At 42.2% G+C, this 18,753-nt stretch overlaps 1 protein-coding gene across 1 annotated transcript in view; it reads right to left on the bottom strand.

The window, feature by feature from the left end:
- LOC141277568 (uncharacterized) overlaps nt 1-1,614 on the bottom strand; it is a 10,971-nt gene extending 9,357 nt beyond the window's left edge. The window contains exons 1-5 of the mRNA XM_073798880.1: nt 1,556-1,614; nt 1,182-1,335; nt 476-559; nt 264-368; nt 2-139 (exon numbers count right to left, since the gene is read on the bottom strand). Of these exons, the coding sequence (XP_073654981.1) occupies nt 2-139; nt 264-368; nt 476-559; nt 1,182-1,232 (378 nt within the window). The 5' untranslated portion in view covers nt 1,233-1,335; nt 1,556-1,614. The remainder of the gene's footprint in view (nt 1; nt 140-263; nt 369-475; nt 560-1,181; nt 1,336-1,555) is intronic.
- Between the last annotated feature and the right edge of the window lie 17,139 nt (nt 1,615-18,753).

Below are 18,753 nucleotides of genomic sequence, written 5' to 3'. Positions count from 1 at the left end.
TCGGGGGCAATAGGTGGGTCTGGCTGTGAGTGCACAGGTTGTGTTGAGTCTGCATTACCTTTATCTGCTCCACCTTTTCTGACCTCAGCTCCTTCAGCACAGAGTGGGGTGCATCACAGGGATCAACAAAGATAGATATCTGTTGAGAACACAAGAGGGGCTGGGTAAGCTCCAGGAAATCTGAGCCCTGGGATCAAGCAAGACCATGCCCCTGTCCTGCCCTCTTGCCCCCAGCTAGCCCTGCTCATGCCCTTGATACATACCCTTTCATTAGCCTCATTGTAAATCTTGCCGTTGACATTCTTCAGTGCGAAGGCAATGTTGGCATTCTCAACGAAGAACTGGGCCTGCATTTTCTCATAGTGAAACTGTAGGGAGAGTGACGAGAGAAGCACAGTATGAGACCAGAGCCATTTCTCATCTGGGCCTGCCAACTACCCCGTTTCCTCTCATCGGCCTCAATGTCCTCTCTTACTTCGACTGGGGTGAAGGGGACACTGCATTGCTTCTGAATCAAATTCAGCAGCCACTTCTCATCATATTTAATACCGAAGGGAATCTAGGAGCCAAAGAAATAATTGGGGAAAGAAAAGTGATACAATGGAATCCAAGGTTAAGATAAGACCCAGCTGTGTCTTGCTTTAGGACCTTTTTCAGGCTTTAGGTACTTTCTTAAGATAGGACAATATCTGTTATCGCTAACTTTTACACCAGACAAGGACTTCCTAAATACCCTTTCTTTCCATTTAAATACTTTTCCTGAAATAATCGACTTCATATCTTTCACATGTGCTTACTTTTATAAAGTTCTAAGAGATCCTACCTAAGGCAGACTTGGCCCGCCCCTCTGACGAGGACCCCAGAGACTCAACCTCCTCCCGCACTCAGCTTGAGCCAAACTGTGTCTTCTGGTGTGGAGTTGCTCCATCTCCTTGGCAGTAGTTTCCTCCTTTGCTTTTAGACAGCCTCTCCCATGCTCCCTGCAGTCAGTCTGCTCCCTTTATATTGCTTCTCTGAACCTGCCCTCACGTGATCTAGGAAGTTAACTCCTAGGAATAACAAGACAGATTACCAACTCCACTGCCACGAGAGGAAAGTTCCCAGCATCTCTACACGCGCCCAACATGACTCTCTCTGTCATCTTCTTCTACATGTTAGGTCCATTTAGCCAGCACACTCACTCTGATCTTGAACCAGCTCCCCAAGGTCTCATCCTGCCTGCTTCTCTCCATTCTTCTCTCTGGAGGCTTTTGCTCTGTCTCCTTGCTAACATGGGTTTCGTCTTGCTCCTGAAAATTGCCTCTCCGATGACAGGATGGAATGGCATAGGGAGCACTGTGGGGAAGTGGAGAGAAGAAAGTGGTCCGTATAGTCTTGGGAAGTCTTCTCTACATTTTCGCCAATGATAGCAGAGCTACAATAAAGACTGCTCAACCGTTAACCTGATCCCATCGTTCCTCACTCTTCCAGGTTAGAGAGAAGAATGACATATTTAACTACAAGGTTTTGTTTTTCACTGGTTGATACTGGTCAGCCATGCTGCCTCGTCACTTACTATCTTGCTTGGATGTCCACGTGAGCATCACTTCTTAGTGATTCTCTATCTTGCTGCTGCTGGGATGAAGGATGAATACCAGACCTGACTTGTTCAGACCAATTGTTATACCTCCTTTGGTAAATACGCCAGCATCCGGCTCTTCTTTGTAAGGAGGTTACTTGCTTATTGTACCCTGAAATTGAGAATATTACATCAATGTTCTCAGTACCAGAAAAATTCCTGGGTAAATATCACGGCTAATGAAGAAACACCACCAACTTTAAAATCTAAATAGGAAATGATCATAGTTAGGAAGAAAAAAAAAAGGCTGAGAGACTTCACTGTGTTTCTGCTTCTCAGGAAATGAGAGGTAGGCAGCATTCACAGCCAAGAAGAAAACAAGCACAGAGGAAAGGGTCTGGACCTAGGGTTTAGTCTGTGATGTTAGTCCCTGCTCTGCTTGGATCAGGTTATGTGACCTGGGACAAGTGGCTTTTCATCTCTAACTTTCTCTTCTCTGCTCTGCTCTAGGGGGACAATAAAACCTACCCTGAAATCTAGCCTGGTGTGTTGGTTCAAGTGTCAAAGGTGATCTCCCTGCCTGATGGAAGAATTAGAGATATGAAAGATAAATCTGATGAAAAGATCCAGAATGGAGCCTGGAGAGACATAACATGGAGAATACCAAAAGCGAGGGGGAGATAATTAAAGGTGATGCAGTGAACATACCTAACACATGGTTAATGTGAGTCCCAGAAAGAACGGGAGGGAAGAGTGGAGAAGTGGTATTTGAAGAGATCTTGGTTGAGAAGTTTCCAAAAGTAACAAGATATCAACTCAGTGTAACAGTATTATTGTAACTGGAGAAAAAGTATGCTTTAAAGAAAAACATTCTTAAAGAAAAGGCATTCATTTCATCATCCTGTAACAAAAACTTGGAAAATTTGTGACCAGAAGACTCAAACTAAAAGAAATATTATAAGCTCTTTCTTGGGCAGAAGAAATATCCTCCCACGTGGAGGCGCATAGATACAGGAAAGAAAGACTAAGGACATTTGTGAATATGTAGGCAAATTTAAATGGGTGTTGATTATATAACACAATGATAGTAATTTCTTCCGGGGATTTAAATATATAGAGAATGAAAATGCATGACAATAAATTTGGAGGGAATATATGGAATCAAAGTGTCTCAAGGTCCCATAATTGTCTGAGGAGTTCTAAAGAGATAATTAACTAATATGAGACAGTGACAAGGCAAAAATGTACATTGTAATCTTAAGGGCAAGCACCACCAGAATGGCAAAAGAATGTTTAACTAGATAGCCACATGAGGTGACAATTTAACAGTTATAAAATATTAACCCTTTCAAAGGAAAGGAAAGGAAAAGGAACTTAGAAGAGGCAAAAATAAATATACAGTAACATGATATACATAAACCAAATTACATCTATTTTTACCTAAAAAGTTTCAGGCTAAATATTCCAAATAGAAAGACAGATATTATCAGACTGGGTAAGAAACCTTCCATCAAATGCTCCTTAAAAGAGACACATGCAAAATTTAATCATCAGGAAAGTCTGAAAATTAAAAAATGGCAAAATGTATACCTTCTCCACATTAACCTAAAGAAAGCTGGTATAACCACATTAGTAAAAGAAAAGGTACACTTTAAAGAAAAAAACATTACAAGAGAAAGAGGGAGATTTCCTTATGATAACAGGTGCATTGCAATAACAAGATATTAATACAAAATTCTGAGTTTGTATGCATGTCTTAAGACAAAGCCAAAATATGCAAAGCAAATACCGACAGAAATAAACAGCAAATGGAGAAATCCACAGTCACAGTGGGAAATTTTAACACAGCTCACTGAGTGACCAATAAAGTGGCAGAGAAAAACTCAGCTACAGGGAGGAGATTTTAAAATGTGACGTAAATAAATTAACAAATGTATGTAATTGACATAGAACAATTCACATAACAATTACTCCTCAAACATTCCAGAATAGATCATATGTTGGGCAATAAAGCCAGCCTCAAGAACCTTTTCTGGGCTAATACAATTTACCCTGCCTAGTTAAAGTAAGATTCAAGGGTAATAGTGGGTTTTCTTCCCCTCTCCCACCTCTATTATTAATCCAAAGAATATTAGCTTATACTAACCCCATCCCCCGCCTAGGGGACCATTTCCACTCTCCAAGCCCTAGGTCACATGAATCAGGCCTTTTCCCTAACCAGGGGAAAAAATTCACCTCAGCTATGGCCATTTCCATAGGAGGGGAGGTTTTCCATGTGGAATCAGGATGGGAGTGTCAGAACCCATTTCCTCAAGAGAGTGGAAACTAGTCAGCCTGGGCCTTCTCCACCCCTTCTCTAAAGGGGGGGTCATCTGGTTGGGGTCCTGTGGGTTGGGGTTAGGGAGGAAACCCAGAACCCCTCCTGCCCTGTGGGGATCTGAGGACAAGGTCTCATGCTGACCAACTCACCCATGGGGTGGCCTGAAGGCAGTGATCTGTCACCACCCTCCTCACAGGCTGCTCGTGAAGAGAATCTGTGGGTCTGGAGCTGGAGGTTTGGAGAATATCAGGAAGGGCTTCCGAAGAAGGAGAGTGCAAGCCCCAAACCACTTTGTCAGAGCCACACAAACAAGATGGAGTCCTAACAGGAAGTCCCTTCCCCAAGGGCACAGAGGAGGAGAGCCCTGGGAGCCAGAGGAGACTTAACGTCCTGTAATTACTGCCCCCTGAGTTTGCTACCAACCTAACACCCAGGGAACTCTTTCCAACTGTACCACCCTTGCAGAGGAGGCCATCTGGAATCAGGAGGCTTAGGGGACCTTGATACTTCTGGTTACAAACACAGGGAGCTCTGTATGCCAGACTCTGGATCAGATACACTACATTGTGTTCCTTCATTCTGCAAACCCAGATAACTCTGTGTGCCAGCTGTAGGCCAGACTCTGTACTTGCTACATTGCCTCTGTTCTTTCATGAATTCCTCACAAGGGGACTCTGATATCAGAATCACCAACTTTCCAAGGTTGCTGAGGCTTACTGAGGTGCTGGAGCTTGTCTAGGGTCATTCAGATGCTACCTAGAGAAACAGAGACTGGAATTGAGCTCCATGGAATGGAAGATGACTTCTCCATGCATAACTTTACTAAGTTATTGCTGTAGTATAGGGAGATTGTCTTAAGTTAGTACAAAGTAACAGAATATTCTGAAAATAGTCAAATGGCTAGAATTAACCTCAGCCCACCTCAGAGAGATAATACCAAAAAACAAAAAAAAATACAAGAACCAAACAACAAAGAACAGACCTGAAAACTATAATCGAAATAGCAAGCAGAGTTTTGTGGGTCACTGTAATGACAGTAAAAGAAAACAAATCATGTATTTTCCTTTAAAAAAAAAAAATGTCCTCAATGTAGATAGATACTCCTAGTGGTCAGAGCCGGAATTGTAGCTCTGAAAGTTCCAGACCAGAGAGGTTTCAAGGCAGAGGGAAGGAGAGAGGAGATTGGGCTCCAGTGCATCAGTTAGACATTTCTGGAATTTTCCACTACTTTCTGGAATTTTCCACACCATGTCCACAATCCCTTCCTGGATCTCTATGCCCTGAGAAAAGTCCAGCCACTGAGAGAGGTGAAGAAAAATCTGCACATAAGTGTGTGAACATTTGGGGGTAAAAGAAGTGTAAGACAGAAATGCACATACCACACAGATAAACTGTCAAGTCAAAAATTGAAATTTTGGGGCTTCCCTGGTGGCGCAGTGGTTGAGAGTCCGCCTGCCGATGCAGGGGACACGGGTTCGTGCCCCGGTTCGGGAAGATCCCACATGCCGCGGAGCGGCTGGGCCCGTGAGCCATGGCTGCTGAGCCTGCGTGTCCGGAGCCTGTGCTCCGCAACGGGAGAGGCCACACCAGTGAGAGGCCCGCATACTGCAAAAAAAAAAAAAAATTGAAACTTTTTATTTTTTATGAAACAGTGTCATGTGAACTCTTTGATAACATGATAAATATATGTGAACTTTTTTGTTAGTTGCTTATTCGATATTTTCTAGTGTTCCTCTCAACAAATTAGCCTAATCACAAAATATTAAACATTAAAAATGTATACTTAGAAAATAAAATCATTCTGCACCTTCCATCTACATGACCCCCTCGCCCTGACTCACAAATACCCAAGATATCCAATGTAAGAGGATTGGTGCACATTTTCCAGATGTGTTTCCCTTTAGGTGATGTGAATACCTGACTTAAAGCATTTGTGTAGTTATGTAGTTCTATACATATTCTTTTTAAAGTTTGCAATTACATAAGTAATTTTATGCAAATTCATTTTTTCACTTATTATGACATCTTCAGATTTTCATTTCCTCAGTTAATAGTTTGTCATCTTTCCAGAGGTTATTGGAGAAGCATTTTGCTTCTTAGGCGAATTATTTGCAATTTTTTGTCCCTTTCTCTACTGATTAACAGAAATCATTTTGGTTCTTGCACATGAGTACAAAATCTGTAATAATGTTTGAAATGTTGTCTCCCAAATTTCCAGGCTTTTAGTTTTTTTCTTTTGACAGTACAGAAATTGCTTTAATTTTCATGGATTTTTTTTACTTTAAAATAATGCAGCTACGACAGAAAAGAAAATGAGAAATACATAGGGTAGCATCAAATACTAGTCCACTGGGAATTCTAGCCCACTGGGAATTCTAGATTCAAAGCCTTGAGGGTGGGCTTCCCTGGTGGCGCAGTGGTTGAGAGTCCGCCTGCCGATGCAGGGGACACGGGTTCGTGCCCCGGTCCAGGAAGATCCCACATGCCGTGGAGCGGCTGGGCCCGTGAGCCATGGCCGCTGAGCCTGCGCGTCCGGAGCCTGTGCTCCCCAACGGGAGTGGCCACAACAGTGAGAGGCCCACGTACCGCAAAAAAAAAAGAGAAGACATACAGATGGCAAAGAGCAAATGACAGTATCACCTCACACCAGTCAGAATGGCCATCATCAAAAAATCTACAAACAAGGCTTCCCTGGTGGTGCAGTGGTTGAGAGTCCGCCTGCTGATGCAGGGGACATGGGTTCGTGCCCCCGTCCGGGAAGATCCCACATGCCGCGGAGCGGCTGGGCCCGTGAGCCATGGCCGCTGAGCCTGCGTGTCTGGAGCCTGTGCTCCGCAACGGGAGAGGCCACAACAGTGAGAGGCCTGCGTACCGAAAAAAAAAAAATCCTTGAGAGTTTCAGGGCACAATGGAAAAGGGCTTTAGACCAAAATATTTGAACATATGTTTGCTTATAGGAGATACCATGTAAAGTGCTTCTGGCCTAAAATAATTCTGTAAGTCATCATTTTGTGGCAAATGAAGATTTTGTGGCAAATGAAGCATTAAGGGCAGCCCACGTACATTAAAACTAGTGGCAAAAACATTTCTTCTGCCTCTCCCTCCCATGGAGGGGATCCCATGGAGGGGATCATTTTCTCCCCTCCATGGAGGTTAACTTTCCTCTGCTTCTACCTGGGCCCCACATGCCCAGCACACCCGCCCCCAGACAGTTCAATCCCTGTGGCACTCCAGGCTTAAGGGAGGGTATTTTATCTCCATCATGAACTTCCAAGACCAAGACATGGGTGAGAGGGTTGTTTGAGTACCCTATCTGCATGGCATTGACACCAGGGGAATTCAAAACTGCATATGTGACCCAAAAAACCTTTTATCTGTTACAAATTTATTTGAGAAATTGAAGGGAAGTTAGAAAAAGAAAACCTTGTCAATCCCAAACAAACATGTCACATAGAAAGGAATGCAAATTATAGGAAAAATATTTTATAGGCAAATGTTTAATATTCTCGTACATAAATAAATCTGATTAGTAGTAAGAGTGTCTTTCAAAGTCTATCGAAAAAAATTAAGTAAGATCTATACATCACAAACATATAAAGATTAAACAAGTAAAAAAACAATTACAAAAATATGTAAGTGTGTACATATATTTACATATGCACATAAACATACATAACATGAGGAAAAGTGTATACATACTGTGAGAAAAATTTGGAAGAATATATATATCATGTAAACCTGTTTATATAGTACTGTACACAGAGAAATATATCTGGGGAATATAAACTAAACTATCAAGGATGTACATCTTGCTCTGTAACAAGATGAAAATAATATAGAAAAATATTTTCTCTAATACACATTCTTGCACTTCATTAGTTTATAAAGATAGCAGTTTGAAATCAGAAAAATAACTGATGTAAAATTTTATAGCATAGTAGTACATACCTGGTTGGGAATTTCACTACAAAAATAATAGGTGTGTGGATTAACGGTATATTTCTACATCTATATGCTTTTTCACATTACTTTTGTCTCTCAATTACACACATATAGGTTGCCCATCATAGTTGGGAGGGAGAGGCAGAAGAAATGTTTTTGCCACTAGTTTTAATGTACGTGGGCTACCCTTAATGCTTCATTTGCCACAAAATCTTCCAGAAATGTCACTCTGAATGAGAACTGGCTCCCTCCATCCTTCCAAAGATTCCTGCTGAGTGATGTCTAAGCTGCAATTCTAGACACGTGGACCATGGACAACAAAATGTGGTTACTTAAGTCAAAGGGATTGAAAATGGAGCCAGGAGGCTAGTAAGGAAGTAGGACTTACATATTTCTACCCCCAAATGCAACATAAACCTTTGACCTGGCCAACCTGAGACCGACTGGAACTTGTTTTCGTTATTCCCTGGAGACCAGAGCATGGCGACCAATCTGGTGCCTCAAGTGACTGAATGCCTGCCAGCACCAATCATAGTTCTGTAAAGATAACCTATATAACTTCTCTGGAATGTCTTTATATGTCACCTTTATAAACTCTTGCCATTTTTGTTTCCCTATGAGCACATTTGAGTTGCTACTCAAATCAGTGCCTCACAAATTATAATTCATAAGACCCTAAGTAAAAGCTATTTTTCTTATTTGCAGCCTTCTGCATTTCTTGGTTGACAATATGTTCACCAGTTATCATGGACCGCCAATTTCTGAATTTCCTCCAGTGGAAAATTTGGGAAGAGGAAAGAAAAATTTATTAAAAGTTGCTTGCATAGTGAGTGGTGGAAGAACACGTAAAATAAAATCATACTCAAATTGCTTTACCTAACGACTTTCTTCTTCTCTATGGTTTCACAGATAGAAATCATAGTAATAATATAGGACTCCTCTTAGAGGGCTGGTGGTCAGTAAAGGCCTGAGGTGGGAGCAAGGAGGGCAGAAGGGGTTCAGGTACTTTCTACAACTGTCCTGTTAAGTTTCACAAAGTTTCTCCCAGCGTGACAAACTTCTGGGTAAGGGATTTGCACTCTGGATTTTCCAAAGGGATGAACCAGGTTACAGGGTATTTCCTTCCTGTTATATCTGGCTAGTCTCCACTCTCTCCTCTTCTGCTGGCTAAAGCCTCCTTAGGCTCAGATCTCAGCTTAAACTTCACTTCACATGAGAAGTCTCAGACATACCCTACTGGTGTGATTACCACGAGGCATCTAGTAACTCCACCACCTTTACCATCTCCAGACACATGTTTCATGTGAAAGGGGACCAAAGACTGTGAGCTCACAATGTTTCATAGGCTGTAGCATCACACAGTGGACTTAAGATGCTGAAATTTTCAAATATCTTGTCTGAAGAGTTGCCTCAGATTCTCTCTGCCACTTTTGAGAGGGATGCTGGGGACACAGGTCAGTTCAGCAACGGAAATGCAGAGTTCTTCCACAGACAGCAATCGGAGCGTGCAGTTCAGAGAAGCTGAGGAGGCTGTGGATTGATGCTCCTTCCTCTACAAGAGCCCATGAGAGTACTACAACGAGAGTCTGTGATTTTTAGCAGGCATAGTTTTGCATGGCAAAGACCAAATGAACCTTCCAGAGGTAAAATTGCAGGTTTGAAAGGTTTTGAATAATTTGCTGCATGGAATACTCTTAAATATATTTCAAAATATTTAAATGAATTTGGAAAACAGTAAAAAAAAAAAAAATTAAGGAAGGAAGCAAAACGTTCCATTAACCCAGGATGAGATATCATCATTTTTATATTCTCATTAATTATGTGCATAATAGGACACTGGCTTATCTTTTAATCTACACATAACACTTAATCCTTTTGACATGACTACAAACTCCATATTGTGACTCATTCTTTACTGATAAGGAAACCGAGCCTCAGATTTCAGGCCTGGCTGAGACTAAGGCACTTTTGTGACCTTCACTGTCTTGTGATTTCAATAAATCCTGACAAGGACCCTATGAGGGGGAGAATCCTCACTCCCGGGATGGGGAACCTGAGGTTTGGGACCTTAATGTCCCACACTGCCCCATGTCATGCTCCTACTCATTGGCTGATTCCAGACTGGAACCCACGTATTCTGAAGCCGAGGCCTTTACTCTTCCTACTGATTCACTCAGCCTTGCCTCAATTATAGATACGGGTATACTTTGGAAATATTGTGAGCTTGGTTGCAGACCACAGCAACATAGCAAATATTGCAATAAAGTGAGTCAAACAAGTGCTTTGGTTTCCCATTTCTTATAAAAGTTATGGTTACACTATACTGTAGACTATTAAGTGTACAATAGCATGAAGTCTAAAAAACAATGTACATACCTTAATTAAAAAATACTTTATTGCTGAAAGTTGCTACCAATCATCTGAAACTTCAGTGAGCCATAATCTTTTTGCTGTTGGAGGGTCTTGTGTCAGTTTTGATGGCTGCTGACTGATTAGGGTGGTGGTGAAGGTTGGGGTGGCTGTGGCAGTTTCTTAAGATGAGACAACAGTGAAGTGTGCTGCATCAATGGACTCTCCTTGGCAGAAACGATTTCTATGCACTGTTGTTTGAAAGCATTTTACCCACAGTAGAACTTCTTTCAAAATTGGGGTCTGCTAAATAGACATTTCTCCAAAGAAGATAGACAGATTGCCAACAAACACACGAAAGGATGCTCAACATCACTAATCATTAGAGAAATGCAAATCCAAACTACAATGAGGTATCACCTCATACCAGTCAGAATGGCCATCATCAAACAATCTACAAACACTAAATGCTGGAGAGGGTGTGGAGGAAAGGGAACCCTCTTGCACTGTTGGTGGGAATGTAAATTGATACAGTCACTATGGAGAACAGTATGGACGTTCCTTAAGAAACTAAAAATAGAGCTACCATACGACCCAGCAATCCCACTACTGGGCATATACCCTGAGAAAACCATAATTCAAAAAGAGTCATGGACCACAGTGTTCATTGCAGCTCTATTTACAATAGCCAGGACATGGAAGCAACCTAGGTGTCCATCGACTGATGAATGGATAAAGAAGATGTGGCACATATATACAATGGAGTATTTACCCAGCCATAAAAAGAAACGAAATTGAGTTATTTGTAGTGAGGTGAATGGACCTAGAGTCTGTCCTACAGAGTGAAGTAAGTCAGAAAGAGAAAAACAAATACCGTATGCTAACACATATATATGGAATCTAAAAGAAAAAAAAAAGGTCATGAAGAACCTAGGGGCAGGACAGGAATAAAGACGCAGACGTGGAGAATGGACTTGAGGACACGGGGAGGGGGAAGGGTAAGCTGGGCCGAAGTGAGAGAGTGGTATGGACATATATACACTCCCAAATGTAAGATAGATAGCTAGTGGGAAGCAGCCGCATAGCACAGGGAGATCAGCTCGGTGCTTTTGTCCACCAAGAGGGCTGGGATAGGGAGGGTGGGAGGGAGATGCACGTGGGAGGAGATATGGGGATATATGTATATGTATAGCTGATTCACTGTTACACAGCAGAAACTAACACACCATTGTAAAGCAATTATACTCCAATAAACATGTTTAAAAAAAAATTGGGTCTGTCCTCTCAAAGCCTGCCACTTTTTTTTAATCAACTAAGTTTATGTAATATTCTAAGTCCTTTGTTGTCATTTCAACAATCTTCACAGCATCTTCACCAGGGGTAGATTCCACCTCAAGAAACCACTTTCTTCTCTCATCCATAAGAAACAGCTCCTCGTCGGTTAAAGTTTCATCATGAGATTGCAGCAATTCAATCACGTATTCAGGCTCCTCTTCTAATTCTAATTCTCTTGCTCTTTCCACCACATCTGCAGTTACTTCTTCCACTAAAGTCCTGCATCCCTCAAAGTCATCCATCAACTTCTTTCAAACTCCTGTTAATGTGGATATTTTGACATCTTTCAATGAACCAGTAATGTTCTTAATGACATCTAGAATGGTAAATCCTTTCCAGAAGATTCTCAATTTACTTTGCCCAGATCCATCAAAGGAATCACTGTCTATGGCAGCTATAGCCTTATGAAATGTATTTCTTAAATAACAATACATGAGGGTTAAAACTACTCCTTGATCTATGGGTTGCAGCATGGATGTAACATTAGTCTCACTATACCTCTATATCAGAACTCTTGGGTGAGCATGTGAGTTGTCTATGAGCAGTAATATTTTGAAATAATTCTTTATTTTTCTGATCAGTAGGTCCCCAACAGTGGACATAAAATATTCAGTAAACCATGTTGTAAACAGATGTGCGGTCATTCAGTCTTTGTTGCTCCATTTATAGAGCACAGAGTAGATTTAGCATAATTCTTAAGGGCCCTAGGATTTTAAGAATGGTAAATGAGTGTTGACTTCTATTTAAAGTCACCAGCTGAATTAGCCCATTACAAGAGAGCCAGCCTGTCCTTTGAAGCTTTGAAGCCAGGCACTGACGTCTCCTCTCCAGCTATGAAAGTCCTAGATGGCATCCTCTTCCAATATAAGGCTGTTTTGTCTACATGGAAAATCTGTTGTTTAGTGTAGGCACCTTCATTAATTATCTTAGCTAGATCTTCTGGATAACTTGCTGCAGCTTTTACATCAGCACTTGCTGCTGTACCTCACACTTTGATGTTATGGAGATGGCTCCTTTCCCTAAACCTCATGAACCAACCTATTCTAGCTTGAAACTTTTCTTCTGCAGCTTCCTCACCTCTCTCAGCCTTCATAGAATTGCAGAGAATTAAAGCCTCACTCTGGATTAGGCTTTGGTTTAAGGGAATGTTGTGACTGTTTTCATCTTCTCTCCTGAGTACTAAAACTCTCCCCACATCCGCAATAAGGTTGGTTTCCTTTCTTGTCCTTTGTGTGTTCACTGGAGTAGCACTTTTAATTTCCCTCAAGAAGTTTTCATTTTAATTCACAATTTGACTAACTGTGTGGTACAAAAGGCCTAGTTTTTGCCCTGTCTTGCCTTTTCACATGCCTTCCTCGCTAAGCTTAATCATTTCTCTTTGTGGAACTTATACTTTGAAGGGGAAGAGGGAGAGAGAGAGAAGGACAGAGAGACACCTGTGTCTGCATAAGGATTAGGGGCCCTAAGAGGGTTTTGTTGTTGTTGTTGTTGTTGTTGTTGAATCTTCAACGCCATGAAGTTTGAGCAAGTTTAAAATTTAATATGAAGGAGCAATCTCATCTCAGATTTAACCCTTGAATTTTCCTACATGTTCATTTCCTTATCTTCTTACCTTCTTATTTCACAATAGAGTTAATGAAACACTTTCAATAAACAGGATGGATTATAATATAAATTTTTAGTTATTAATAATTAAAGAATGGACAATTGTGTCCAACAACGCTAGTACTTCTTGGATTTTTGCCTCTCAGGGAGGCAGCGGGTGGCTGAAATTCTGGGGTGACATGATCTGAGGACTCCTGTCCTGGTGGCTGTGGGTCGGATTCAGAATTTTCCTATAAACGTATTAACATGCGCAGCAGTCCAGGAGCAGCAGTTAGGCAAACACTACGGCTTGCTGCCCTGGTGCCATCTCTCACTGAGCTCACCAGGTGAGTCAAAGGCAAGCCTGTCTTCCCAGCGTGGGGAACTGGGTTAGGGTCTGCTCAGAGGCACGATGTTGGGCAGCTCTTAGGAGCTTCTGAGTCTCCCAAGAAGCTAGAGATCCTTCTGTCTTTAAAACTTTGAACTCAAGGCATACCAAAGAGAGATTTGCTTCCTTCATAAAGATATCTATATGCTCATTAGGAGAAACAATGAAAAACACCTTTCCACAGTGCCTGCCTTAGCCCTAAGGCTCAGCCAGCCCCTGCTACTGAGTCTTGACTTTTTTAAAGAGCCTTTGAAGTTCTACAGTATGCCATATACTTTGGGCAGGTTTTCTCATTCACCCCTCAGGACAGCTCTGTGACACAGGTATCGTGAGTCCCCTGTCACAGATGCCCAAGCTCAGGCTGACAGAGCCTAGGTCACCTGTCCAGTAAGTGGCAGGACGGGATGAGGCTCCTGCCCTCACCCGCCCTAGAGGACACAGAGCAGCCTCCCTTTTAGAAGATGGGCTTCCAGGGCTGGAGAAATGGTCGGATCACATTCCCTGCTATTGTGGCCCCGCGGGTACTCACTCAGCAACCCTTCTGGGTGAGGAAGATGACAGATGTCAGGTGGCATCATATCCACCTCCATTTTTGTTCTTTTTAAGTGAAAAAGCGTGTACTTGGAAAGAGTAAAATATGAAACTGTTTACTATGATAGCAGTTCTATTCGGAGAATTTCTATTTATGTTGAAGCAGTTCCATCTGCTGTTGACTGCAAATCTATGTCGCGTGCACTGATTTATCTCTTCCCTCATTAATGTCTGCTGATGTACTTTGTGGACTCTACAGAGGGTTCCTACCAGCGAACACGTGTTAACCCCCATAACCCTACAGGCTGTACAGGCTGCCTAGTCCTTGTCTCACACACTCTGTCATCCCCTGTCAGGACACAGAACACTACTGTGCAGGCTGCCCACACCACGATCCAAAGCCCCATCCTCTCTCAGTCACCTCCTTCCTGCCCTTTGCCTGCCCACCAACTGACAAGTTTCGCTGCTGCCACTTGGTGTTCCATCGTGTGCAAGCTCTGGAGTATATGCTTTCACAATCTTCATTTACACCTACCAGTGTTTTCAGACAGAATTAGAATCATTCTGTACATATATTCATAGGCTGAATGTTAAGGGAAGGTACTGTATTTTTCGTTGCTGTTTGAATAAACTTATTTGTAAGAAATTTGCAAATGGCGGTTTAGTGCCACCTGGTGACAGAAGCCTGAACTGCAACTCGAACATTGCAGGACAGGAAAGTGGGAGGGAGGGGCTGTGGCAAAAAGCCACAACAAAGAGCCTTTTGGAAGTCTGGGTGTAAAGCGGGGAATTCCTTGGGTACAGCTATACTAATTGCCTTTTTCTGGACATTGCATATAGATAGAATCATATACTATGCGGTCTTTTGCATATTTGGCTTCCTTCACTTGGCATAATGTTTTCAATGTTCATCTATGTTATGGCATGTATCAGTACTTCATTCCTTTTTATTACCAAATAGTACACCACATTTTATTTACCCATTCTTTAATTGGTGGACATTTGGATTGTTTCCACTTTTGGCTGCTGTGAATAATGATGCTACATACATTTGTGTGCAGGTTTTTATGTAAAAATATGTTGTCATTGCTCTTAGCTGTGTACCTAGGAGTGGAATTGCTGGGTCATATGGTGACTCTCTGTTTAACCATGTGAGGAACTGCCACACTGTTTTCATGACCCTGACAGTCTTGAGGAGTACAGGCATAGCGTCTTATTTTTCTTGTGATTAGCCTGTGGTTGTGGGTTTTGAGAAAGAATACCACAGAGTTGAAGTGCCCTTCCCGTCACATCATATCTGGGAGGACATGGTACACACGTGACATCACTGGGTCACTGGAGATGTCGACCTTCATCAGTGGGTTAAGGTGCTGTTTGCCTAGTTTCTCCAGTGTACAGTAACTGTTTTCCATTTTCCTCCTCTGTTCTTCAGAAGTGAGTCACTAAGTCTGCCCTACTCTCAGAGGTGGAAGGCAGATTTCAGGTTCACTTCACAGAGGCAGGCTATCACCATGTATTATTTGGAATTGTTTGATAAACACAGTTACTCTCATCACCCATTTCTTTATTAATTCAAACATTTATTGATATCCACATGGATTGATGTATATGGATTCTGTAGGTTGTTTTTTTTCTTACTTAATGGATACATCCCAAAAGAAAGTCAAGCATCATAATTTCTACAATGCAGTAAGAGAATTTTGACTTATCAGTCAGGAAACTGCAAAAGAGTTCCCTATACCTACCAATATATTGTCCAAATATGGCATATCACACAGTGCTTTCAGACAATATATTTTCATGGCAGAGCCTGGAACAACAATATAATTTCAGACAATTTTATTCCATACTTGGTAATCCCTTGAGAAAGAAAGAAACAGATAAAACAAAGGTTATTGAAGTGACCATAAAAATAATTATTGCTAACTTTCACTTAACATATTTGCAAAATCCATTTCAATGAAGTAAAATTATGAGATATGTCCGAGAAAATGTGTGCGTCATTTGAAAGCCAATTGTCAAAAGCACAGCCTTCATGTTATCTAACTCTAACTCCATGGAAGGTATGTTACAGCTTGAACTTTTCGGTAACTGATTGCCCTGTAATGTAATTCCTTGTCTGTACCCAAGTATTTGAATTCTGCCCTGTGGAAGGGAAATCCTTTCCTCTTGAGGAAATACCTATCTGTCTCTATTTGAAAAATTATTCCCACATTCTGGATCTACAGTATAAGTGTGACAAATAAGTGGTGGTTGAATTGGCAAGTGTAATGTCAGTAGAAGCGTGGGGGAACACAGCCCTGTTAGATGAGGGATGAAGACAGAGTTGGAAGGGAGGTGCAGGGAGATGTGAACTGAGTGTGCAGAATTCTTGGTAGAACTTCAGTGCGAGGGGAGAATCTATGTAAAGAGGACAGTAACTAGAGATGTGGAGGGGGGATAGGGCTTGAAGCATATTTTAAAATCATCAATTATAAGAAACTTGAGCAGGTTGAAATCTTAATGGGAAGGAGCCATCTCTTCCTAGATTTAACAACTGAGCTTACCACACCTGCCTTTCCACACTTTAATTCCTTGTTTCCATTCTGGAGAAGCCTAAAACTCAACCAAAGAGATCGTGTAAAGTTTGGTCTTAATGCCTGTTAACTGGATGAATAGATGGATGGATGAGGATGTGTCAAACATCTGCTGGGTATTCACAGATTTTTATGTCCCAGTGCAGAGCTCCTCATGCAGATGACAGAACCCGTGGTGTTGTGTGGCTGAGAGGATGCAGCCTCTCAAGACTGCAAATGATGGCCACAACATAGGAGGCATTTCAGTGTGGAGGACAGGGCTGCGCATCGCAGTTGCTGTGGAAACCTAAAGTCATGGCGGCAACCGTGACGACTTTTTAAGGGAGACAGACATAAACTGGGGAAAAGAGCAGCTCCCACCTTCAGGTGTTTGGGACTCATCTGAGGGTGTGGGTCCCTGGTGGGGGCTGGACCACGCTGGTGTGTGGGGAGACAAAGGGATCCACATCCAGGTCACCTCTTTCCCGCTTTGGGGCTTGGTGCCTCTGCTGTCTCGTAGGTAAAGCCATTGCGGTCCCTCCTGGCCCCAGTGAGTGTGGTGTCCTGCTCCAGGGGTGTCCGGGAGCCACTTTCTTTCTAAAGGAGGGGCACAGGAGGTGAGATAGGCGTCGACTTAAAAAAGGTGCACAACGTGAGAGTTGCAAGTTAAGTTTTATTTGGGGGAAAATGAGGACTATAGCCCGGGAGACAGCATTTCAGATAGCTCTGAGAAACTACTCTAAAGAGGTAGGCGGGGGGAAGGTCAGTATATATGTGATTTTGGTAAAGGGGGAGTACATGCAATAAAGCACATATTTGGTTTTTTTGCAGGTCTCGCGAGGGTTACTGCTAGTCACGAGGAGCAGAGGTCACCATTAAGGAATTTAGTGCTTTTCTAGATATGAGGAGATGCAAGAATTGGGCTCATAAAATCAGCTCCTGAAAATACCTAACTATCTGAAGACCTGTTCTCCCAGTTTTTCTCAGAGCACAGAGTGCCTCATTCCTGATCTCCACCCTGAATTCCTTTCAGGGGGTGTTGAAGGTAATCAGCTGCAGCGGCAACTGATTTAATCCTTATAGAGGTAGATGGCAAGTGACCATGGCAAGTGCCAATTTGTAGTTGACACAGGTAATAACGCTCTCTAAGCCTCAGCTTCCCCCCTCTGTAAAATGGGGAGAAGAATGCTTTACCCACAGGATTGCTGAGAACATTGAATGATAACACGTGAGTAAGCTGATGGCCTTATAGTTATTCCAGGATCATGAATGTTTGCATGGATTCAGGCCACTTCTTATTCGTTTTCCACTTTGTTCTTAGGGTACAAACAAGGAAAGGAGAAGAAATGGGCCTTGTGAGAAGGACATTATAACATGTGCTGAATCTGTCTCTCCCTGTGCAGCTCCTCATGCCAGTGGCCGAGCTCATAGCAGGTGTCTGAAGGAGGCAGGTTCTGAGGATCTGTGTCCTGATGGCTGCTGAAGCTTCTACTCCAGGTTTAAAGGCAGTGGCTTCCAGGAGACCCCAACATTTACATTTTGGGTTTTCCTACACTGATACTGGTTCCCACGGAGGTCTCTGCTGATGAGTTTTTGCTCTGGTAGGTTGTATTCTCTGTATTCAATTTTGGAGACAAATTCGCCTTGTGACCTCACGTCTCTGATAGATCTGAGAAGAGTTGATTTTTCAGTTTGTTTGGCTTTTTACTTGTTAGGATGGAGTGCCGACTTTGAAGCTCCTTACACGTCAGGCTAGAAACTGGATACCTATTTATTTTTTGATTTATCTATTTTGTTGCATGTGTCAATAGTTTTTTTTTTTTATTGCTGGGTAGTTATCCAATATATGGATATGCCACATTTGCTTTATTCATTCACCTCTTGAGGGACATTTGGGTTGTTTCCAAATTGGGTTTCTCTTAAATAAAGCTGCTGTGAACACTGGTGTGTAAGTCTTGGCATGGACATATGCCTTCTTCCTCTAGAATACATCCTTACCAGTGCAACAGCTGGATCATATGGTAGATGAAAGATTAACATTGTAAGAAACAAACTGTTTTCCAAGGTGGTCACACAATTTTCATTGCCACCATTAGTGTGTGAGAGTTCCATTCCCCACAACCTTGCCAAAACTTGATTTGGTCAGTCTTTTTCCTCGTGACCATTCCCTGTCAGGTGTAGTGGTACCTAA

This window comes from Tursiops truncatus, chromosome X (genome assembly GCF_011762595.2).
Source record: "Tursiops truncatus isolate mTurTru1 chromosome X, mTurTru1.mat.Y, whole genome shotgun sequence".
NCBI classification, from domain to species: Eukaryota; Metazoa; Chordata; class Mammalia; order Artiodactyla; family Delphinidae; genus Tursiops; species Tursiops truncatus.
The sequence above is the reverse complement of the archived record's forward strand: the minus strand, read 5'-3'. Positions and strand labels throughout refer to the sequence as shown.